This window comes from Thamnophis elegans, chromosome 4 (assembly GCF_009769535.1).
Source record: "Thamnophis elegans isolate rThaEle1 chromosome 4, rThaEle1.pri, whole genome shotgun sequence".
Classification (NCBI taxonomy): domain Eukaryota; kingdom Metazoa; phylum Chordata; class Lepidosauria; order Squamata; family Colubridae; genus Thamnophis; species Thamnophis elegans.
Window position 1 is genome coordinate 57536293 of NC_045544.1, and position 20198 is coordinate 57556490.

Below are 20198 nucleotides of genomic sequence, written 5' to 3' on the forward strand. Positions count from 1 at the left end.
GTTCCCTCAGTCGCCACTGCCGTTGCCAGCATGTTTTTTGGCTGGAAAAGGAGGCAGAGAGAAGCAGTCCAGTTGTCAATGTACCCAACAGGGGGAAGGTGGGGGGGAAGAAATTTCAATTTCAGCCTCCTGGTGTGGCACAAAGCTTTGGGTGAAGGCAGGAGGGAGGTTGAGCAGCAGGTTGAGTGAGGGGTAGGCAGTGGCGTTTTTCCCTTCTCCCAGCCTCCAGAAGAACTCTGCAGGCTTCAGCAGGGCTGGGAGAAGAGAAAAATGCCTCCATTTTTGCAAAAATGGGGGGATTTTTTTCTTCCCCTAGGCCTGCTAAAACCTGCAGAGTGTTCCTGGGGGCTGGAGAGGACAAAAACTTTTTTTCTTACTGAGTAGTTTGCAGGTGGTCCCTTAGCTCCAGCAAGGCATTGTTTTAAGGCAAAAAAACCCAACCGATCAATAAATCTCTGTTATTCTGATGACATTACTTTGATAGCTGAAAATGCAATTGATGTAGAGTGTGTGTGTGTGTGTGTGTGTGTGTGTGTGTGTGTGTCCATGATGTTGTATTGTTTCATTGAATGTGAACAAAGTTTTTGCCATACTCTTATGATTCACTGGAGAGAACCAACAGTTTTGAGCCCATGTTTGCGCCCATTAGAACAAGTTTGAAAATTATACCCAAAATCAAGTTGTCAGTTTCCAGATTTGCCTATCACAACCTGAAAAATTCCAAGCACCTGTGCAAGAAGTTCCAAGTCCACTGCCTGCCAGGACATTTGTGGCCACTTAAACTAGGGCAAAGAACTATGTAAGTCTTAACACAGGGAGGGGGTGGTGGAGATTTGCACAGAGTGGTAGGTCCTGTGCTCCATGATCCTTCATGCTGTGCTTTTTTCTGTTTTGGGGATGCTTCCAGCTGAAATTATTGATTGAACACCAGCATCTTCACTGACTGACAGCCTGATGAACTGCAGCAGAGAATAGCATCCAACTCTTGAGTTACAGGGCCAAACAGAAATGCTGTTTTTATGAATAATTTATCATAACCTGCACTTTGAAAATTTTAACCTTAATCTTCAAATTGCTCTTCTGGCACAAGTTTACTGCCATTTTGTTTCCAATGCATTATCCTGATGTTTATCATCAAGAGAGCTGGCTTTTTTTTATTCAGAATATTTATTGAATCCCTTTCCATGCTATGGCTGATCTTTTGTGACCTAACTTGTTTAAAATGCCCATTTGTTTCATGCCACAAAAACAACATTTGTAACCAGTGAAGTTACATTGATTTGCCAACACATTTATCCAAAGCTTTTGTTAGTTCTGAGCATTGTACACATAAACATGTCTGGGCTCCCTTTTGTGCCCTACCATTGATTAGAGACTTCTTTAAAATGGAAAACTTGCTTGAACCTTTTTCTACTGAACTTAAAACTGAGGGAAAGTACCAGTATGGTATTCAAAGGAAAGGTGTTTGTCATACATTGATAAAACTCAAGTAGAAAATTTTTCCTGTTAAAAATAACTAAACTGCAGGGCTCCGTAGCAGTCATTTAAACATTTCACTTACTGATTCAAACATTTCGAAGTGAAAATACTAAAGGACCCTCCAATTTCTGGCAGTGTTTGTGTTCCTTCTAGCAAATGTGCCATATTTTCTTTCCGTGTTGAAAGAATGAATAAAAGAGCATTATGCATTGATTTAAAATATCTCAGTGCTCTGTTAGCTGAGTAGTTTATGAGATTTTCTTTGCTGTTGTAAGCATTCTTGACATGGCCAACATATGACTAGCCCCAAATCTTCTCACTTTTAAGAAAACCATTAAGGCCCAACTCTAACACAGACATTAGGGATCGATTAAGTAAGAGTCCCCCTTTGATTGTTTTGTCATGTACTAATCACTATGTTGTATTTTGTATTTATGTATTGTGCTTATTGGTATATGATGATATGTTCCCTTTTTATTTATTATTTTTATGCTGTACACCACTCAGAATTACATCATTTGAGCTGGGAAGTCCTATAAATCTTGAAAATAAATAGAAGATAAATCACAATTATTTTTAACCCAAGGAAGCTAATTTTATGTTGTTATTTTCAGTTGAATAGTTCATGTTTCTAAACTTTAAAATAATGCATCAGATTCTAACAGAGTGCTTTGCCACAAATATTTTATATCATAGTGTGTGTGTGTGTGTGTGTGTGTGTGTGTGTGTGTGTGTGTGTGTGTGTGTGTATGATACAGATGCTGCCTACACTTGATCGGTAAGAAACTTGATTAGACTGGTTACTTCACAATTCCTTTGCTGTCTATTACCATTGCAGTGTGTATAGGAATTCATCTCTGGGAAGCAAAGATCGAGCTGGGAAGCAAAGATCGAGCAGCATTAACAAAGTAGATCAGTCCTGGAGCTACTAAATTAGAGTAGCAAAAATGTGGACATGCATTAGGTTTTTGCAGAGAGTTAGACTTATCTGTAGCTCTTTGCTGACATCTGATGTTTATCCTAATTAGTACAGTGGAGGTGGGGGGAGTTTCTGTCATGCTTATCTGTATCCTGTTTCTGCCTACCGGCCTGGTTTCACTCATTCTGCAACTTAGGCAATTCTAAGCTTAGTCTTTGTGCTCAGGCCAGTCTTCCAATAGACCACAAAAGCTTTCTTTGCTATTTAAGACTGAAGGCCCAGCTTGGACACCCGAAGCATGCAGGGCTAAGATAGCTGCTATTCTCTTTCCCTGATGGAATTTAGAGGAAGTTAGATACATCACAGCAAAAATGCATGTGTCTTTTCTCCCATTTACACCTTTTCAGGCTGTCACCCTGCTGAAGTTGAGGAGCTGTGGTCCATTAAAAATGAGTCTGGTTTCCCCCAATAGGAATCATCACTAGACCTCAGCAGAAGTAGAAGATATTATCAGCCTTAAACACAAAAGGAAGGGCAAAGCAAGAAAGGAGAGTAGAAGGAATTACTTATTGCTCTATTGCTAGGTTAGAGTATAAAGGTTACTTCAAAATATTTGTAGAGACAGCAATTTTGGGGGAGTGATTTGTTACTTGAACTACAGGAGAAATAGAAAAAAAATGTATTTTCTTATATCTATATTAAAGTTTGTATACAACGTTACATTATTTTTTAAACTCATAATGACAGTGTAATGAAAAACATGTTTAAAATAATATAAAGTATTCCTTGATTTACAACCCGGTCATTTAACTTTTTAAAAAGCTACTTAAGATCTGTCCTCAAAGTGGTGCTCCTCCTACAGTTATTGCTTTCTGGACCTTGGCAACTGGCTCACATTTATGACTGATTTTAATATCCCATGGTCACATGACCATGCTTTCCAGTGTTTTGGGCTGGTTTATGTCAAACAGCAACCCATTCAGAAGAACAGATTCACTTAACATAAGAAGCTGGTTCAAAATACAGTGGCGCAAGTATTAATAGGTACCTGTCTGTCTATATGTTACCATTGCTCTGTAAGCTGTATTGGTTACCAGTTGGCTTCTAAGTGTAGTTCAAGATGCTGGTTATTACCTATAAAGTCTTGTATTACATTTGGGCTGGATATCTGAGGGACTGACTATCTCCAAGAGTTTTCTCCCACCTAGTACATTATGGCAGAGTGGTGGGTGTGCTTCAGTTTCTTTCCTTCTATTAAACATCATTTTGTGGAACCAAGGATGTATCAGTGGTACCATTTCGTATGTACCATTTCAGCCGAACCGGTATTGGTATTGCAGCCTGGGTCACTGGAACTGGCAGTGACCCAGGCCTGCCACCCCCCTGAACTGGTTCCCTCATTGCTGACGCTGCTGCCATCTTGTTTTTTAGTTCTGCGCATGTGCAGAACAATTTTAATTTAACTGTACATGCGTGCGCAAAGTAAAGCTGGGCAAAACCGGCAGTAAAGCCTGGCAGGACCCCTGGTATGTATGTATTATTTGTCACAACACCCACCCTCTGGAATAGCATCCTAGAGATAAGGACAGTGCCCCCTCTCCTAGACTTGGGGATGATGTGGTGGGGGAGGGAAGGGTTTTGCTATTTTTGTTTCATCTTTGTTGTTTCTATATTTTTTTAATCTGGGTTGTCTATGTGGAGTTATGTTTTATCTGTTTTATAGATTTTTTGGTTTTGTACGATGCTCAGAATCCATTGGAATTAAAGCAGCTATAATAATTTAAACAATAAACTAAATAAACAAAATAAAAGTACACACACACACACACACACACACACACACACACCAGATATATGCAAGGTAAATGGACACAAATTAGGGATTAATTATGAATCTTTTGTATTCTAGATATTGCCAGAACATAAAAGTTAAATACTCTTTCAATTTTTTTGTACAGGTTAAAAAAAGGGATAATTTCTCAATAAAAAATAAAATATAAAACTGATGTTTTATTAAAGGATTAATGAAAAGTGATTAACTATATCCATATATTGTTGGAGAACTCCCGCAAAACCCATTTGTTTGGCACCCTTGGTGTTCTTGGTTTGAAATAAGTATGCCTTCTTTCATCATGCTTGGATTAAAATAGTACATTGGGAACAGCTAAAAATACAGAATCTAATGCAAACTTTAAATGGTCTCATGCTGTTACTCTGGCATACATTTTCATGAAGAGGGTGCTTTATAAGCCTTTATTTATTAAGGAAAATATATATGGGTCAGGATTAATTAAAAAAACCTTTTAATTGTTTTCTCTTTATAATTTTCGCAGCAGTACATAGTTAAATATTCATGATAATGTTGATGATACACTAAAGGTCTGGAGTTTCAAAATCAACACAGGTTATTTAACCCTTTTCATCTGATGCATCATCAGAGATTTCCTCAGAAAATCCCAAAGCTCTGGAATAATTAGAAGAAAGTAATGAGGATTTAATTAGTCCTTGAGATGTGCTAAAATAGGACTACTGAGAACCTCCCCCCCCCCCTTATTTGGACATGGAATGCAACTAGATCTGATGCCATTTCAGATGCTGTGATACGCTGGAAAATGTATTCCATAGCTGGAGGCAGTTTCATGGCACCATTCTGTGCCTGAAAGATCTGCACGGAAGGTACCCATCATGACAGTTTCTGACAAAAGCTCACATTCACCATCCTTTGCCAAGAGCTCATTTTACATTCTTCTTCCTCTGGGTTCTGTCTTTCTTTTTTCCTTCCCCTCATTTATGTGCTGTATGCTAGTGTTAGTGTTTCATCTTTCTCTCCCCCACACCCTATGGTTTTTGCAGGGGGAGGAGCAGGAAGGAAAGAGATATATAAGCATGTTTGAAAAGAAACAAGTGGAATGCAAAGAATCGCAGTGGGTAACAAATTGGAGCCTTATAGAATCCAGGTGTTGTCAAAGGAAACCTTTGACACACCTGCATGTAAGCATTAACTCAAAATCAAGCTCTTATTTAATTTTAAATCTTCAAAGACATGATATTTATTAAGAGTTGCAATGTAGTAAATTTCAGTAGAGTGGAGATTATTATTCAGAAGGAAGCAAAAACAGAAAGGATGCACTCTGGAATTTTGATGTTTTTATGTTTGGGTTTTTATTTATTAATTTTTTGGATGCACAATAACAAACTGAATTTCTATTGCTTCATGTTCTTGATTTACTTACTCCTTTTCATTTTCTTATAATATCTATATCCTGTCACTTCAGCATCCATTTATTTTCATTTAATGCAATATTAATAAATGTATCCTTATGGAAGTTATGTGTATAATTTAAGGAACTTTTCTCTCACATTCCCCACTCAGGACTCCATCGTCATTTAGCACTGACATTTGATAAAAAGTCTCTTTTTCCTAACATCTGTTTGCCATCTCTAAGTCAGATGCAAAGGAATAAAAATCCTAATCAAACTGCAATTCAAAAAGCACTTTTTAGTAGGACTGTTTTTGATCATAAAAGGATATTCTATCCCGTTTTTCTTCTGAAGAGGATTTACAACTGATCTGCTGCATAATAAATCTATTCACACTGTTATTTTGTATTTGTATACAGTTACTTTCTGGTTTTATGTTCTTTGAGTGTTTTTTTTAAATCCAAATCAGAAGTACAGTAACATTTTAAACCTTGCTTTTAAATCTGGTTTATTTGAAAGATCTCCAGCAAGGTTCCCAATTTGCTGACACTATGCAAAATTGCACTTTGCTGTCTTCTTTTTCTGGTTTATTTGAACAGGGAAAGGAACAAAGTAATTATATGCAAATGTATGCAATGTATCTTTGTTTACCACTAATCTGCTATGAGACAGAAGCAATTTCCACTATATAGATGTTATCCAAATGCTCTAGATTCATATAATCATTTGTGCAGTGATCATGTAGCAGTCAATTGAGTGGATCAATTGAAGTTTCTAAAGATTATTAATTCAGCAGCTTTGGGACAATTAGGAAAAAGGCCCTTTTTTATCAAATATTCCACTCTGAGAAGCAAGGTGGATTTTTAAGTAGGTTGATAACTCAAAAAGAAGTGGATGGGGGCCCGGATCCGCCCCTTGCCCTAGAATGAATGGTGTGTGTGGCCTGCTGGGAAGAATGGGGGCCATGGGAGAGGGGGTGTCTACGGGTGGGGGAGAGGGTTGGAGCATTTCGGTTACGACTGGGAGGGGCAGATATGATGGGAGCTGTAAGGCTAGCCATTACCGGGGAAGAAGGACTCGCTACATTACAGCAATTCCTTGTTCCGGCCCCTCAGGCTCACCTCAAGAACCTGGTGGCAGAGGAGATCAGGGCCCTGGTCTCAGGTTGCTGCTGCTAAATGCCAGGTCTGATGTGAATAAGGCTCCCCTCGTCCAGGACTTAATATTAGACGAGGGGGCAGACCTGGCATGTATAACTGAAACCTGGCTGGGCCAAGAGGGAGGAGTCCCCCTCTCAGTGATGTGCCCAAATGGGTTCCATGTGCTCCACCAACCACGACACCAGTGAAGGGGTGGGGGAGTAGCAATGGTCGTCCGGGAGTCGTTAGTTCCTCGCAGGATCCCTGCCCCGGAGATTGTGGGATGTGAGTCTCTTCTCTTGAAGTTGGACCTAGGGGTTCAAGTGGGCTTGTTCTTGACGTACCTACCTCCCAGCTGCGTCATGACAGGCCTGCCTGTGCTACTAGAGGCAGTAGCCGGGTTGGCGGTAGAGTTCCCCAGGCTAATGGTGCTGGGGGACTTTAATCTACCATCTCTTGGCGAACACTCTGAGGGGGCACAGGAGTTCATAGCTTCCATGACAACCATGGACTTGACCCAAGTAGTTCAGGGTCCAACTCATAGAGCGGGACACAAACTCGACCTCGTATTTCTCTCGGGGCAGTGGAGACGTGATCTGGAATTAAGGGGAATAGAGACCTCGCCCCTGTCATGGTCGGATCACTCCTTGCTGAGGCTTGACTTCAGGACACTACTCCCCCACTGCAGGGAGGTAGAACCGATTAAGTGGTTCCGCCCCAGGCGCCTGATGGACCCGATGGGATTTCAGAGGGAGCTTGGAGAGATACATGACTCCCTTGCTCGCAATCCGACCGAATCCTTAGTCGCTGCCTGGAATGCTGCGGCGACTGAGGCACTGGATCGGATTGCGCCTTTCAGGCCTCTCCGTGGCAGTGGATCCAGGAGGGCACCTTGGTTTGCTGAGGAACTCCGGGAGATGAAGCGCCAAAAGAGACGCCTAGAGCGACGTTGGAGGACTAGTAACTCTGAATCTGATCGAACACTACTAAGAGTCTTTATTAGGACTTCCTAGTGGCGATACGGGCGGCAAAATGCATGCATTTTTCCACTCTTATTGCATCCACAGAATCCCACCCAGTCGCCCTGTTCAGGGTGACCCACTCCCTCCTGAAAGGTGAGGGGGTGGGGGAACCCCTGCAGGGAAGAGCTGAGGAATTTGTTCAGTTTCTGTCAGATAAAATCACTCAGTTTCGGACAGACCTTGACTCCGCTTGGGCAATACCAGCCGAGATGCCGAGGGTAAGTCTAAGTCGGATTTCCTGGGATGAGTTCGAATTTTTCACCCCTGAGGAAGTGGACAAGGCCATGGGAGCGATGAGCGCCTCCATCTGGACCCATGCCCCTCCTGGCTGGTCTTGACCGGCAGGGAGGTGACACGAGGCTGGCTCCAGGTGATTATCAATGCATCTTTGCAGGAGGGGTCTTTCCCGCAACCCCTAAAGGAAGCGGTGGTGAGACCCCCTCCTCAAGAAGCCTTCCCTGGATCCAGCCGTCCTGAAAAACTACCGTCCTGTTTCCAACCTTCCTTTTCTGGGGAAGGTTGTTGAGAAGGTGGTGGCGCTTCAACTCCGACGGACCTTGAATGAAGCGGATTATCTGGATTCCTTTCAGTCTGGTTTCAGGCCTGGGTACAGCACGGAAACCGCTTTGGTCGCACTGATCAATGATCTCTGGTGGGCTAGGGATAGAGGGCATTCCTCTATCCTGGTGCTTCTTGACCTCTCAGTGGCTTTCGATACCATCGACCATGGTATCCTTCTGTGACGTCTGGAGGAGATGGGAGTGAGAGGCACCGTTTTACGGTGGTTCTCCTCTTACCTCTCCGGCAGGTCGCAGTCGGTGTTGGTCGGAGGACAGAGGTCGACCCCTAGGCCCCTCAAATGTGGGCTGCCGCAGCGTTTGGTTCTGTCCCCCCTCCTATTCAACATCTACATGAAGCCGCTGGGTGAGATCATACGACGGCACGGGATAAAGTACCATCAATATGCAGATGATACACAATTATATCTATCTGCCCCGTGCCAGCTCAGTGTAGCGGCGGACGTGATGTGCCGATGTCTGAAAGCTGTCAGGATCTGGATGGGGATGAACAAATTGGTACTCAATCCCGATAAGACCGAGTGGCTTTGGATGTTGCCCCCGAAGGACAGTTCAGACAGTCCGTCCTTGATCCTGGGGGGTGAAAACTTACACCCCTCAGAGAGGGCCCGCAATTTGGGGGTCCTCCTGGATTCGCAGCTGACACTGGAACACCATCTGTCGGCTGTGACCAGGGGGGCTTTTGCCCAGGTTCGCCTGGTACACCAATTGCAGCCCTACTTGGACTGGGGGGCACTTCAAATGGTCACTCATGCCCTTGTCACCTCAAGCCTGGATTATTGCAATGCGCTCTACATGGGGCTACCCTTGAAAAGCGTTCGGAAACTACAGCTAGTCCAGAATGCAGCCGCGTGAGTGATATTGGGTGTACCGAGATACACCCATATTACACCTGTCCTCCGCGAACTGCACTGGCTGCCAATTGGTCTCCGGACGCAATTCAAGGTGTTGGTTATTACCTTTAAAGCCCTACATGGCTTAGGACCAACGTATCTGCGAGACCGTCTACTGCCACACACCTCCCAACGGCCGATAAGATCCCACCAGCCTCCTTCAGATGCCGTCAGCCGGACAATGTCGGCTGGCAGGCCCCTGGAGGAGAGCCTTCTCTGTGGTTGCTCCGACCTTGTGGAATCAGCTACCCCCAGAGGTCCGGACCTTATCCACTCTCATGGCCTTCAGGAAAGCTGTTAAAACCTGGCTGTTCCGCCAGGCCTGGGGCTGTTGACCTTATTGTCAAGGTCCAGCCCCGATTAGAGTGTATGCGTGTTGTGAATTTTTAAACTATTGTTTTATTTTGCTTTTCTTTTTCTTCTTTCTTTGTAAGCCGCCCGGAGTCCTCCGGGATTGGGCGGCCTATAAATTTAATAAATAAATAAAAAGACAATTTATATAAATATGATATTTTCTGTATAACTGTTCTCAGTTATAAAAAGTACCTCTAGTAATAGAGTTTTATAGGGTATGGGAGAATTTATTTGAAATTCTTCATAAAGCTTAAGGGGCTCTCAAGGACAAGATCACATGTAGTAAATTAGAATATTTTGAAAAGAGTAGAACAAATGCTTCACAAATTAAGGGAGATGAGGACAGTCATCATGATCAACATTGTAAAGCAGTTGTATTCTGCTAGTATCTTCCAGTTTAATTTTGATTCTTAACCTCTCAAGGATTTAGAGACATGTGGTATTGAGAATTCATTCACTTGTTTAGGGTGTCACCATGCTAATTTTTGATTTGGTTACACCCAATGTTTGTCAAGGACAAAAGTTTTCTTTTGCTGCTGCCTTTTTTAAAAAGAGATGTTAGAGTACCAAACTAGCTCTATTCTTGGAGAATCTCAGTGCCAGTTTCAGAACCCGATAGGTGTCAGCTTCAAGTCCTCAACCAACTTCATATGGAAATCCAATTGATTAATTACTAAATGTATAGAAGAAGAAAAAAGCTTATATGCAGAAAGAAATGAATGGTCAGAGTGTATGCAAAGATAAAAGGCAGCATTTTAATCAGTTGCTTGGAGGAAGAAGACACGTTTGAACTAAATAATCGTATGGACAGAATAAAAAACTAAAATCGAATCTTTGTTATTGGGTTCCACCACAAAACCACAGTAGACTAAAGCGCGTGTGACTAAAGCGCGGTGACAAAACCGCACCGTCAAAACCGCGCGACAACAGCGCGCCGACAACAGCGCGCCGACAGAAGCGCGCTGTAACATAACCCTAAAAATAACCCTAAACCTAACGCTAAACCTACCCTAAACCTAACCCTAAACCTTACCTTAAGTTAAATCGCGCTTCTGTCAGCGCGCTGTTGTTGGCGTGCTTTTGACATCGCGGTTTTAGTGCCGCGGTGTTGTCGGCGCGCTTTTGACGTTCGCTGTTATGTCGTGCCACGTGTTATTGTTGTTTAGAAAGAGGAACAATGGCTTATGCTATGCGTTAGTACAATTGCTAACAAAAAGTCATCTCAATGGAAAAATCAGCCCCAGACTTTAATGAGAAACAAATCAGAATCATTTTTTGTTGAAAAATGTCTGTTTGTTTCTTAGCAGTCTGTTGGTCTTGTTGAGCTTTTTGTACTCAGGATAATTATTTCAGAAAGTGCTACTGTGAAACTGTAACTTAATATTATAGCACATAATTTGTTTTCAAAGGTCTCCTAATTCAGACCCTGGTCTTTTCTAAAGTAGAGTTTGGAGAAAACCTCAGGCAAAAATTCTGAAAAGGTGTTGTTACTTAATGTAAATAATTCTAAGGTGATCTGGGTTGGCATAAAGCAGATAACTCCCTCATGTGTTCCAAAAACATGGCTTCTTTGGATGCTTTGCTCATTTCCTTAAATTTGATGAGATCATCTTCATTGTTCCTATTAATGCTGGACATATCTGAAGATTCTCAGGTAATGTCCCTCACACTGTAAAGTCTTAGCACATTATTTGCATTCTAAGGACGACAACAACATTCCAAAGTGTAGTATCCTATTTTTTTTCTCAGTGCAAGATTAGCTTTGGTGGGGTGGGGTGGGGTGGGGAGGGAGAGTTCCAAACTGTTACTCTAGGAAATGAGCTCATTTTGTATACATTTCAATGCTGCCTAGATAGATTTAATAATTATTCACGGAACACAAAATGTTATTTTTCCTTTTTCTTGTCATCCACTTTCAAAATTACTATTCAGAATTCTTATCACACACTCCCAACTGAGTTCATTGGCAATGCATGTGGAAGCCCTCATTTTTCACATGATTTTTCTCCCCTGGGTTTCTCAGTATGTTCAAAAGATACTCAGAGTTGATCTTTATTTAAATCTGTTTGTGACATAGCTGGATTTTATCTTTTAACATACTCTTCCTCTCCTCCAGAAACTTTTAGATTCCTTCCTTTCTTCTCCCTTCCTTGAATTCTTACCCTTTTCTGTCTTCATGATGAATCCTTGCATTTCGCTTGTACTCTCTGGTTCCCAAGATTATTTGTGCATTCAAATTACTGCCAGCAGCCTGCTAATTCAATTTCTTTGAACCTGTCTTGTCCATTAATCTATCTTCATTTTGAATTCAGAATAAATATCTCTCTCACTCAACTTACTGTCTTTCTGGATAGGCAGAAACAAATGTGGCATAGTTAATGATTATATAAAGGAGCCAAGAATTTATCTGCCATCTTAGCTAGCAGGCACTGAGGAAACAGAAGTACAATCAAAATCATGACTTCCAAAAGTCAGCAAAAATTTCTTTACTCATAATGAGTTTTGGTTTAGGAGGGAGCAAGACTCCATTCTTTCCATTCCATATGCATTGTTTATTTGTTTGTTTGTTTGTTCAATTTATAAGCCACTTCAATTTTCCAAACAATTCTGCACAACTCTTTGGCAAATTATTAAGCAGTTTACTATGCATTTTACTTTTGATTGACTGTTTTCAATTACCTTTATCTATAGATTCACTATTCTTTCTAATTTAGGCAGATCTTAGCAAGGAAGCATCCATTCATCCTTCTCTAGCATAGTTGCTAGGAAGTTGGAAGATACTCAAACTGACTGCTTGCCCTTTTGGTTTTCTAGAAATAATATTTCAGATGTTTTGTTTGTTGGTGATGACAATGTACCTAGGCCAGGTAAACAATAAAACTGATACAATCTAAAACTCTGAAACATGGGCACTGACATCACAACAGCACATAGTTCAGCTACGTATTATCATGGGTATAATGAAATGCCATATGTCTTTGGAGTAGGCTCTGAATGGAGAAAGTTGCCAATTTGGAAAGATGTATTCTCTTCTGTTTCTAATTATAAATAATTAGAGAAGCAATCATAATTGGTAACAGAAAGAAGACATTATTTCTTGAATTTCATGGGAGGAAGCATGCATTGGGGTACCCCAAGGCTTCGTCTTAGGCCCAGTACACTTCAAAATTTCATAAATGATTTAGGCAAGGGGCTAGCAGGGGAGCTCATCAAATTTGCAGACAACATCAAGCTGGGCAGAATTGACAACACTTTAGAAGACAGACTCAGGATTCAGAAGAATCTTGATTTGAGCATTGGACACCATCCAAGATGCAGTTCTGTGGTGAGAAAAATAAAGTCCTGCACTTAGGCCATAGAATATAATTTTAATATAAATCCCTTTGTGCATTGCTTTACATTTTACTCAACATCATTAAGTAAGATTTGTATGAGGAAAATTTGGATTTTTCTTCCCAAACTACCATCTGGGGGATCTATCTAAGCCTTCCTCCAATTCCAATTTATCAATGATATATGATAATTTTAAGGATTAGGCAGGAAGAAAATAAAAAAGGAGGTATATATTTAAATATCATTGCTGCTGTATGTAGATGAGGTTTTTGTCCTATCAGAAAGAGAATTGGTTGAAAGATTTAGCCACTTAACTTAATAGCACAGCTGGTGGAACTCCAGGGGGCCTTGGCTAAAGCTTTAGTTGGGTCATTATTTTCTGCCTTCACCAAAGGAATTCAGTTTGTGAAGAAGAATGAATAAACAAACAAAGACCGAATACAGAATTAAAATAGAGGATTTTAAAATATATCATAGAACAAACGTCTCTAGTCTCAACAAATTTAGCATTCTAAGCAGCCTTTTCAGTGGAAGACAAATGTGCAAAGATGACAAGCTATGTGAGAGTTATTTCACCAAAGAAGCATTTTTAAAGCATCTTTAGTTGAATTTATGCAAAAAGCTGTGTCAGCAAGATGCAAATCTTAGCAATCGTTATTTAAATGTTCAGGGTGCTGAACAAAAAGTTTGTTAGTGTAGCCCAGTGAATTTTTATTGGCTTACTACTACCCAAAAATGCCCACTAGAACAGCTTGAAGTTTATGTTAGCTAATAAAATTGCTTGCCAAAAATCCTTAATTTCTGTGGCTGCTGTACCAGCAAAAATAAAATAACTGGAAAGCAAAGGTGGGGGGGGGGGCAGGGAGAGGTGTCAGTAAGGTGAAAGTGATGAGTCAGGATTTGCATTGACCTGGTTTTTCTTCCCATAGTCATTTATAGCCTCATCTTCCCTGGTTTTAAAATTCAGAATTTGACATTTTGTGAAGTGGTTGATAGTGTACTATTATGGACTTAGTTAAGAGAGCGCCTGCCTTCCTTTCCCACTGCTTCTTGGATTCTTTTCCAATTGATTTTATAATATATCTTCTACGGTATCTTATCCAGTGAGGCAAGTGCTCTATTAATGCAAATGTTTAAAAGATAGTGTTTTGCTAATGATCTAATCTGTCTTCCATAAATATCATTTAAGGTACCTTATATTCTGAGGAGATAAACTCTTTTGAATGTTTGTATTTCACAACCGGCCAATCCATCTGAACTTGCTTTTAGAATTGCTTTTTGTCCTATGATAGTTAAGCTTTCAACATTTAAGCCTACTAGACCTTTTGCATCAAAATTCATTGTTGTTGAAGCCTCATGTGTTTGTTATCAGTATCTTCTCATTCACCGGATTGTTCAGATTTGATTACTATTAATGTACATTTAATAATAGTGTGCATACTAGAATATATTTATCAGCCTCATGTTTGATTTTCTTAGTCCAAGAAGGACTGTCATTAGGTGCCAACAGATTCAGTAGTAAATCAAAAATTATCACTGAAATATGTAAAATATTATATTTGTAAGGGACTGTGACTGTAGTTGGCAGATCAAAATAGCTTTTTATATTCAAGTACTTTCTTGCAAATAGTGTTGCTTAGCAAGGAATGTTTGTGTGAAATATTAGGAGTCTTAATTATTCAGAATGTTTTCACTTCCATTTTCCATGTCTTTCTCATATAGTTTTTCCCCCCATTGTTTTATAAATGTATAAATTCAGAGCTCTGGGAACTTTGCTTTATTAGCAGAGCTCTAGGAAAAGTTATATATGAACAACTGATGTATACAGAGAGAGTGACATATTGGTGAAATTTAACTCTTTATTAGGATTAAAACACAATATAACTGAAACATTAATTAAGATAATCCTGCTTTTGGACACAATACTTCTAGTGACTTCTATGACTTTCCTTTCGTAGCTTGATTCTCCAAGTGCTCATGTTTTGTTTAAGACATGTATGAAAAATAGTTTTCTCAAAGCAGGATTAGGATTAAAACTTCTATACTGATGATCTGATAGTGGAGGAGCGTTTTCAAAGACAGTTTACATTCTGTCTATGCTGTTTAGATTAGCATATACCCCTATATAGATGTTAGCAGTTCTATTGAAGACCAGGCCAATTTGTGGAATACAGAGAAGGCCCTAACAGTTGACACTAATGCTTCTAAGTACAACTAGTTGTAACGGAACTCAAGACACATCTTGATGTACTAACAAATTAGTGTAATGAAATTAGTAAGGAAATGGCTGTAGTGGAGAAATGTAACATAATCCATAATGCAGATGGAAATGCAAATGGAGGAATTTTCAGGAAGGATTACAGTAAATCAAACATGGAGTTGGGGTGCTTTAAGTGGTTTAGCCAAAAAAGAAAACAGCACTAGTCACAGCAATTAAACAGGGCAAATTTATTGACCTCGGTTGAGTCTGCAATAACTCAACTGAGTAGTGATGCTTTTTCTCACTGTATGGCATATCCATCAAGATATTGGGGGATATAATCCAGAAATGTTGAAACAATTTTCTACATGCTTTTCAAATGAAATTGATCAGATTTGCAGCAGTTTCCACTGTTGATGTAGATCATAGGGTACCTTTTTAGATAACCTTGATAACTGCTTATCCTCTTCATATGGAATGCTTTTCAGCTTTTATTTCTTCAGGACAGCGACATAATATATGGAGAGCTAAAGGCCATCTTCTGGTTGCTCAGACTTTGCCTTTAAATTGGCCAGGTTTTAGTTTGACCCTGTGGCCATTGAAGGAATTGTTCAGTGTCTCCTTGATTTTTTAAAAAAAATGTCCTGCCTTACTACTCTTAAATAATTATTTTCTTAGATATGGTGATTGAGAAAGTGGTGGCCAATACTGAAGCAGCTTTGGTCACACCTTGATGTAGATTTTGTTAGTATGACCCAGCTAGCTTTCCAGGATCTCTCAGCAATTTTAATGTTATCAAGTAGGATATCTTTCTGAGACACTAGTGGGTTTGGATCTAAAGACACTAGATCCATGGGAGCATGGTTCCTACCTAAAAAAGGGTGCTGGGACACTATAGGCATGTGATGTCTTCTATGGTGCTTAACGTCTAAATGAAATAGTTAATGGTGTTCATTTGAAGCTTTGGAATGCAATTACATCAATATCCTGATGGCAACCAATGTCGCAGTCACCAGCCCCAAGAAAGTAATCAATCTTCTTGAATGTTGCCTAGTCTAATGATGATCTAGATTAAGGAACTGACATTAACTCCCAAGAAGTCAATATAATATTGGTAATGCTTGAATGGAATCAGTTTGGGATGTGGGATTGCACTTTACAGAATCAGCTGTTTGGGAGCACTTTTTCCTTCTCTTGTTATTGGAATAGTGCCTGTCCTTCATGGTTCATCTGTCATGTACATGGAACATTGGCTTCATCTATAATGCTTCTAGGCTGTGGAATACACTCCCCAAGGTTGACTCCTTTTTTCCCTGTATTTAGGAAAGTCACAGCAGCATGACATTTTTCTTAAGCTTTTAATTGATATTTATTTCAATTCTATTGTGCTGGTGTTGGTTTTAAATGTCCATTTCAGTTAAATTTGTGTAAGTCACATTGAGGCTATAGATAGGCTGAAAAGAGAAGTATAAATTCAGTAATAAATAAAACCAATAGTGAGATGGAGACAGCAGACCAAATGCAATTTTTTTTTCCTAGCGACCATGCATCAACTCAGTCAAAAGTGATATAAAAATATCACAGGAATATATCTTATTTAATCTGTCAGACCAGAGTGCGTGTGTGCATTGCATTTGATGGGTGATTGATTGAATGAACTCAAATGTCCAAAAATATTTTCAGAGTTGAGAACTCTCTGTATAATTTTTCTGTGATAAATTACAGTATTTGACTAAAATGTAAAATTAATATTCGTATGTCTTAACATTAACCAAAGAACTTTGGTTTTTTGTTTTTAGCACTACATTTAAAGCAGGGATAAGCATCATTTTTTGAAATGAGGTATTCACTGGTCTTGTATTATGGTAGAGGACAAAAGCAGGCAAAATTAGTAGGTGTGACATGATGCAAAGGTCTACTCAAATTCATATTAATAATTCATATGGAAGTAGCAAAACCATGATCTTCTCCATATGAATTGTTAATATATGGTTGAGATTCTCCCTTTAATCATGCCCTAAGCATTCCTAAAGCAGTTTTTTTGGGGGGAGGGCGGGGGGTAATAACAGTGGACCCAACTCCCAAAATAGAGAATAGGACAATAATGGCAGCCTTTTGGTTATAAAGGCAGAAGATGAACAATGGATACCAGACAAATTTTAGGAATGTCTATTGTGTCATATTCTGTCATATTTCTCATATAGGTTGGACGGGATTTGCAAAAAGTATGTTTGAGAAATTGTTATTAAGTATAATTAGAATTTCCTGTCTTCTCATCTAATTTTATTTTAAGATTTATTAATCATCTTTGTATAACATTGTCTTATTTGTGTAGATGTGATAAAGTCCAAACCACAGCGTTACTGCTATAGTTATAATGCCATGTATAATTCCAAGATTTAAACTATATATATATATATATATATATATATATATATATATATATATATATATATATATATATATATATATATATATAGTATACTATATAATTCCTTCTCAACTCAAATGTTATGAGATTCAAAAAAAAAGTACTAACAACATTCAATATTTACCTTAATTTAAGTTAATGATAGGGAGGTCCCTAATTTTTCTCTCTATCATGTCTATTTAACTTTAGGTTTTATGACAAGCATTCAAAGAAACCCTCAATTGTCACAATATGCATCTCAGCAGACTGGACCTTCTATGTCACCCCATCCTTCACCTGGAGGTCAAATGCATTCTGGAATCGGGAGCTTTCCACAAAGTAATTCAAGTGGTACTTATGGAGCTCAGATGAGCCAGTATGGGCCACAAGGTAAAATAATTAACATTAATCAGTTTTCTATGACTTATTCTATTGAAAAATGTGTTACAGGTCTCCTCGACTTACAACAGTTCATTTAATGACAGTTCAAACTTACAAAGGCACTGAAGCAAATGACTTATGACCGTTTTTCACACTCACAACCATTGTAGCATCCCCATGGTTCCATGATTAAAATTCGGATGCTTGGCAACTGATTCTTATTTATGATGTTTGCAGTGACTCTGAGTCATGTGAACACCTTTTGTGACCTTTTGACAAGCAAAGTCAAAGGGGAAGCCAGATTCACTTAACAAGTATGTTAGTAACAACAATTGCAGTGATTCACTTAACAACTGTGGCAACAAAGGTCATAAAATGGGACAAAATTCACTTGACAACTGACTCACTTAGGAACAAAAACTTTGGACTTAATTGTGGTCATAAGTTGAGCTACATATGTCAAAGATGGTGGTCTCATATATATATATGTATGTATGTGTGTGTATATATATATATGTATGTATGTATGTATGTTTGTGTGTATGTGTGTATGTATGTATGTATCTGTATGTGTGTGTGTGTATGTATGTATGTATGTATATATATATATATATATATATATATATATATATATATATATATTTATATTCTAACTTTATTTTTGACTGTTGCAAAATAATTATTTAAAACATGCTTAGCTTTTCCATTTTTCACTTTAAAATTCTAGCAAAATGCAATAAAATGTATTTTTGAGAATGTCCTTTCATTTCCACCCCTGCTATATCATTATTAAAAGTGCTAACACAAAGAAATACTAATATGTACTTACTACCCCAACTTTTGTTTATTAAAAGCCGATTGGAAATACACCAGAATTTGCATACTCTGAGTTGGGGCAGAATATTTTCCTCTCTCTTTTTATTGGAAAAGTGATCATAGTTGCAACTGCCTATCTTAATGTCACCTAACATAAGTATCTCTCACATGGGAACCTCAGCACATGGGTAAAGAACAAGTTCATAAGTCTTTCCTCTTTCCTTATTCTTAACTAGTGTTTATGGTTTGATGTAAGATGTAAGAATAATTTGGTGCAGGTGTTTGGCATCTACCACAGGTGTTTTCAGGATCTCAGCATCTCCAGTTTGATACTGACTCTGCCCTCAGAAGTCCGTTTCATGCTGTTTGACATTGCTCTGGAGTTACACCATGGTTATTATGGATAATTGTGACACGGATAGCTTGTAGTTGCTCCAACCAGTGGATCCACCAGAGTGACAGGAGTGTAACCCCAACAGCAGGTTGTGGTCCAGAAACAAAATGCTTCTTTGACAGACATAGAAACAAAAATCAGGTAGAACTAAAACTGCTATTTTAATCTTTATGTAGTACCATTTTTTCCCAGAAGATTTTTTTTTTGTAAAACCATTCCTGTTTTGAAAACTGTTGATTATATACATAGAAGATACAAAATAGTTTTGTAATAAATTCTTATTAATCTTCCACACTCAACAGTAGTTTTCACATTTTGCATCAGATTTTTTTTTATTCTGAAGAACATATGTATATATCTTTTGATGGACCCAGTAGGTAAAAAAATTAAGGGGGAAATGTTTGCATTGTATTATTGTGCATTTCATAGTTATATGTGTAAGATACCAATTCAGACTTATCAAGTTAAAGATATTAATATTTTGGGATAGATTGAATCATGCATGTATTTGAGATTCATTGGATGATCAGTATTAGTTTAGCTCTTAATATATAAATACAAAAAATGGCAATGATACAACACAACCTTCCAAAATGTGTCTAATTTTTCTTACAAAGCAACAACCACTAATGCAAAGAGATAGGCTTGGCTTAAATCCACGTGACAGTAACAACCAGCAAACTGAATGAGGACGCTTCTTTTGAAACAATTTTTTAAAATTTATTTCTGGCACAGATGGTTCAATTTAACTCAGTTCATTGGCAATTGAAAAAAAAATATTGTGCTTTGGCTTCTCAGCCAAGCAGCAGTTCCTGACTGACTTAGGCTTGGAACTAAGCAGGATTGGATCCAATTAGTATTTGGAAGAGAGATCTCTTGGGAATATCAAAGCTGTAGGCTAGACTGGGAAGCTGAAAAAGAATCCCAGAAGGTAGTGACAAACCCTTCTATATTGTTATTAAGGGAAAATATATGACTATCTCCACAAAGTCACTATGAATCAAGCTCAGTTTGAAGAAGACTTGCAGTGATTCTGCAGCTTTCATTTACCTTGCCATCATAAATTAGATCATTTTTCG

At 38.8% G+C, this 20198-nt stretch overlaps 1 protein-coding gene across 1 annotated transcript in view; it reads left to right on the forward strand.

Moving 5' to 3' along the window:
- The window catches only part of ARID1B (AT-rich interaction domain 1B), a 307767-nt gene that overhangs the window by 211159 nt on the left and 76410 nt on the right, over nucleotides 1–20198 (forward strand). The window contains 1 exon segment of the mRNA XM_032215107.1: nucleotides 17739–17918. Coding sequence (XP_032070998.1) covers nucleotides 17739–17918 — 180 coding nt within the window.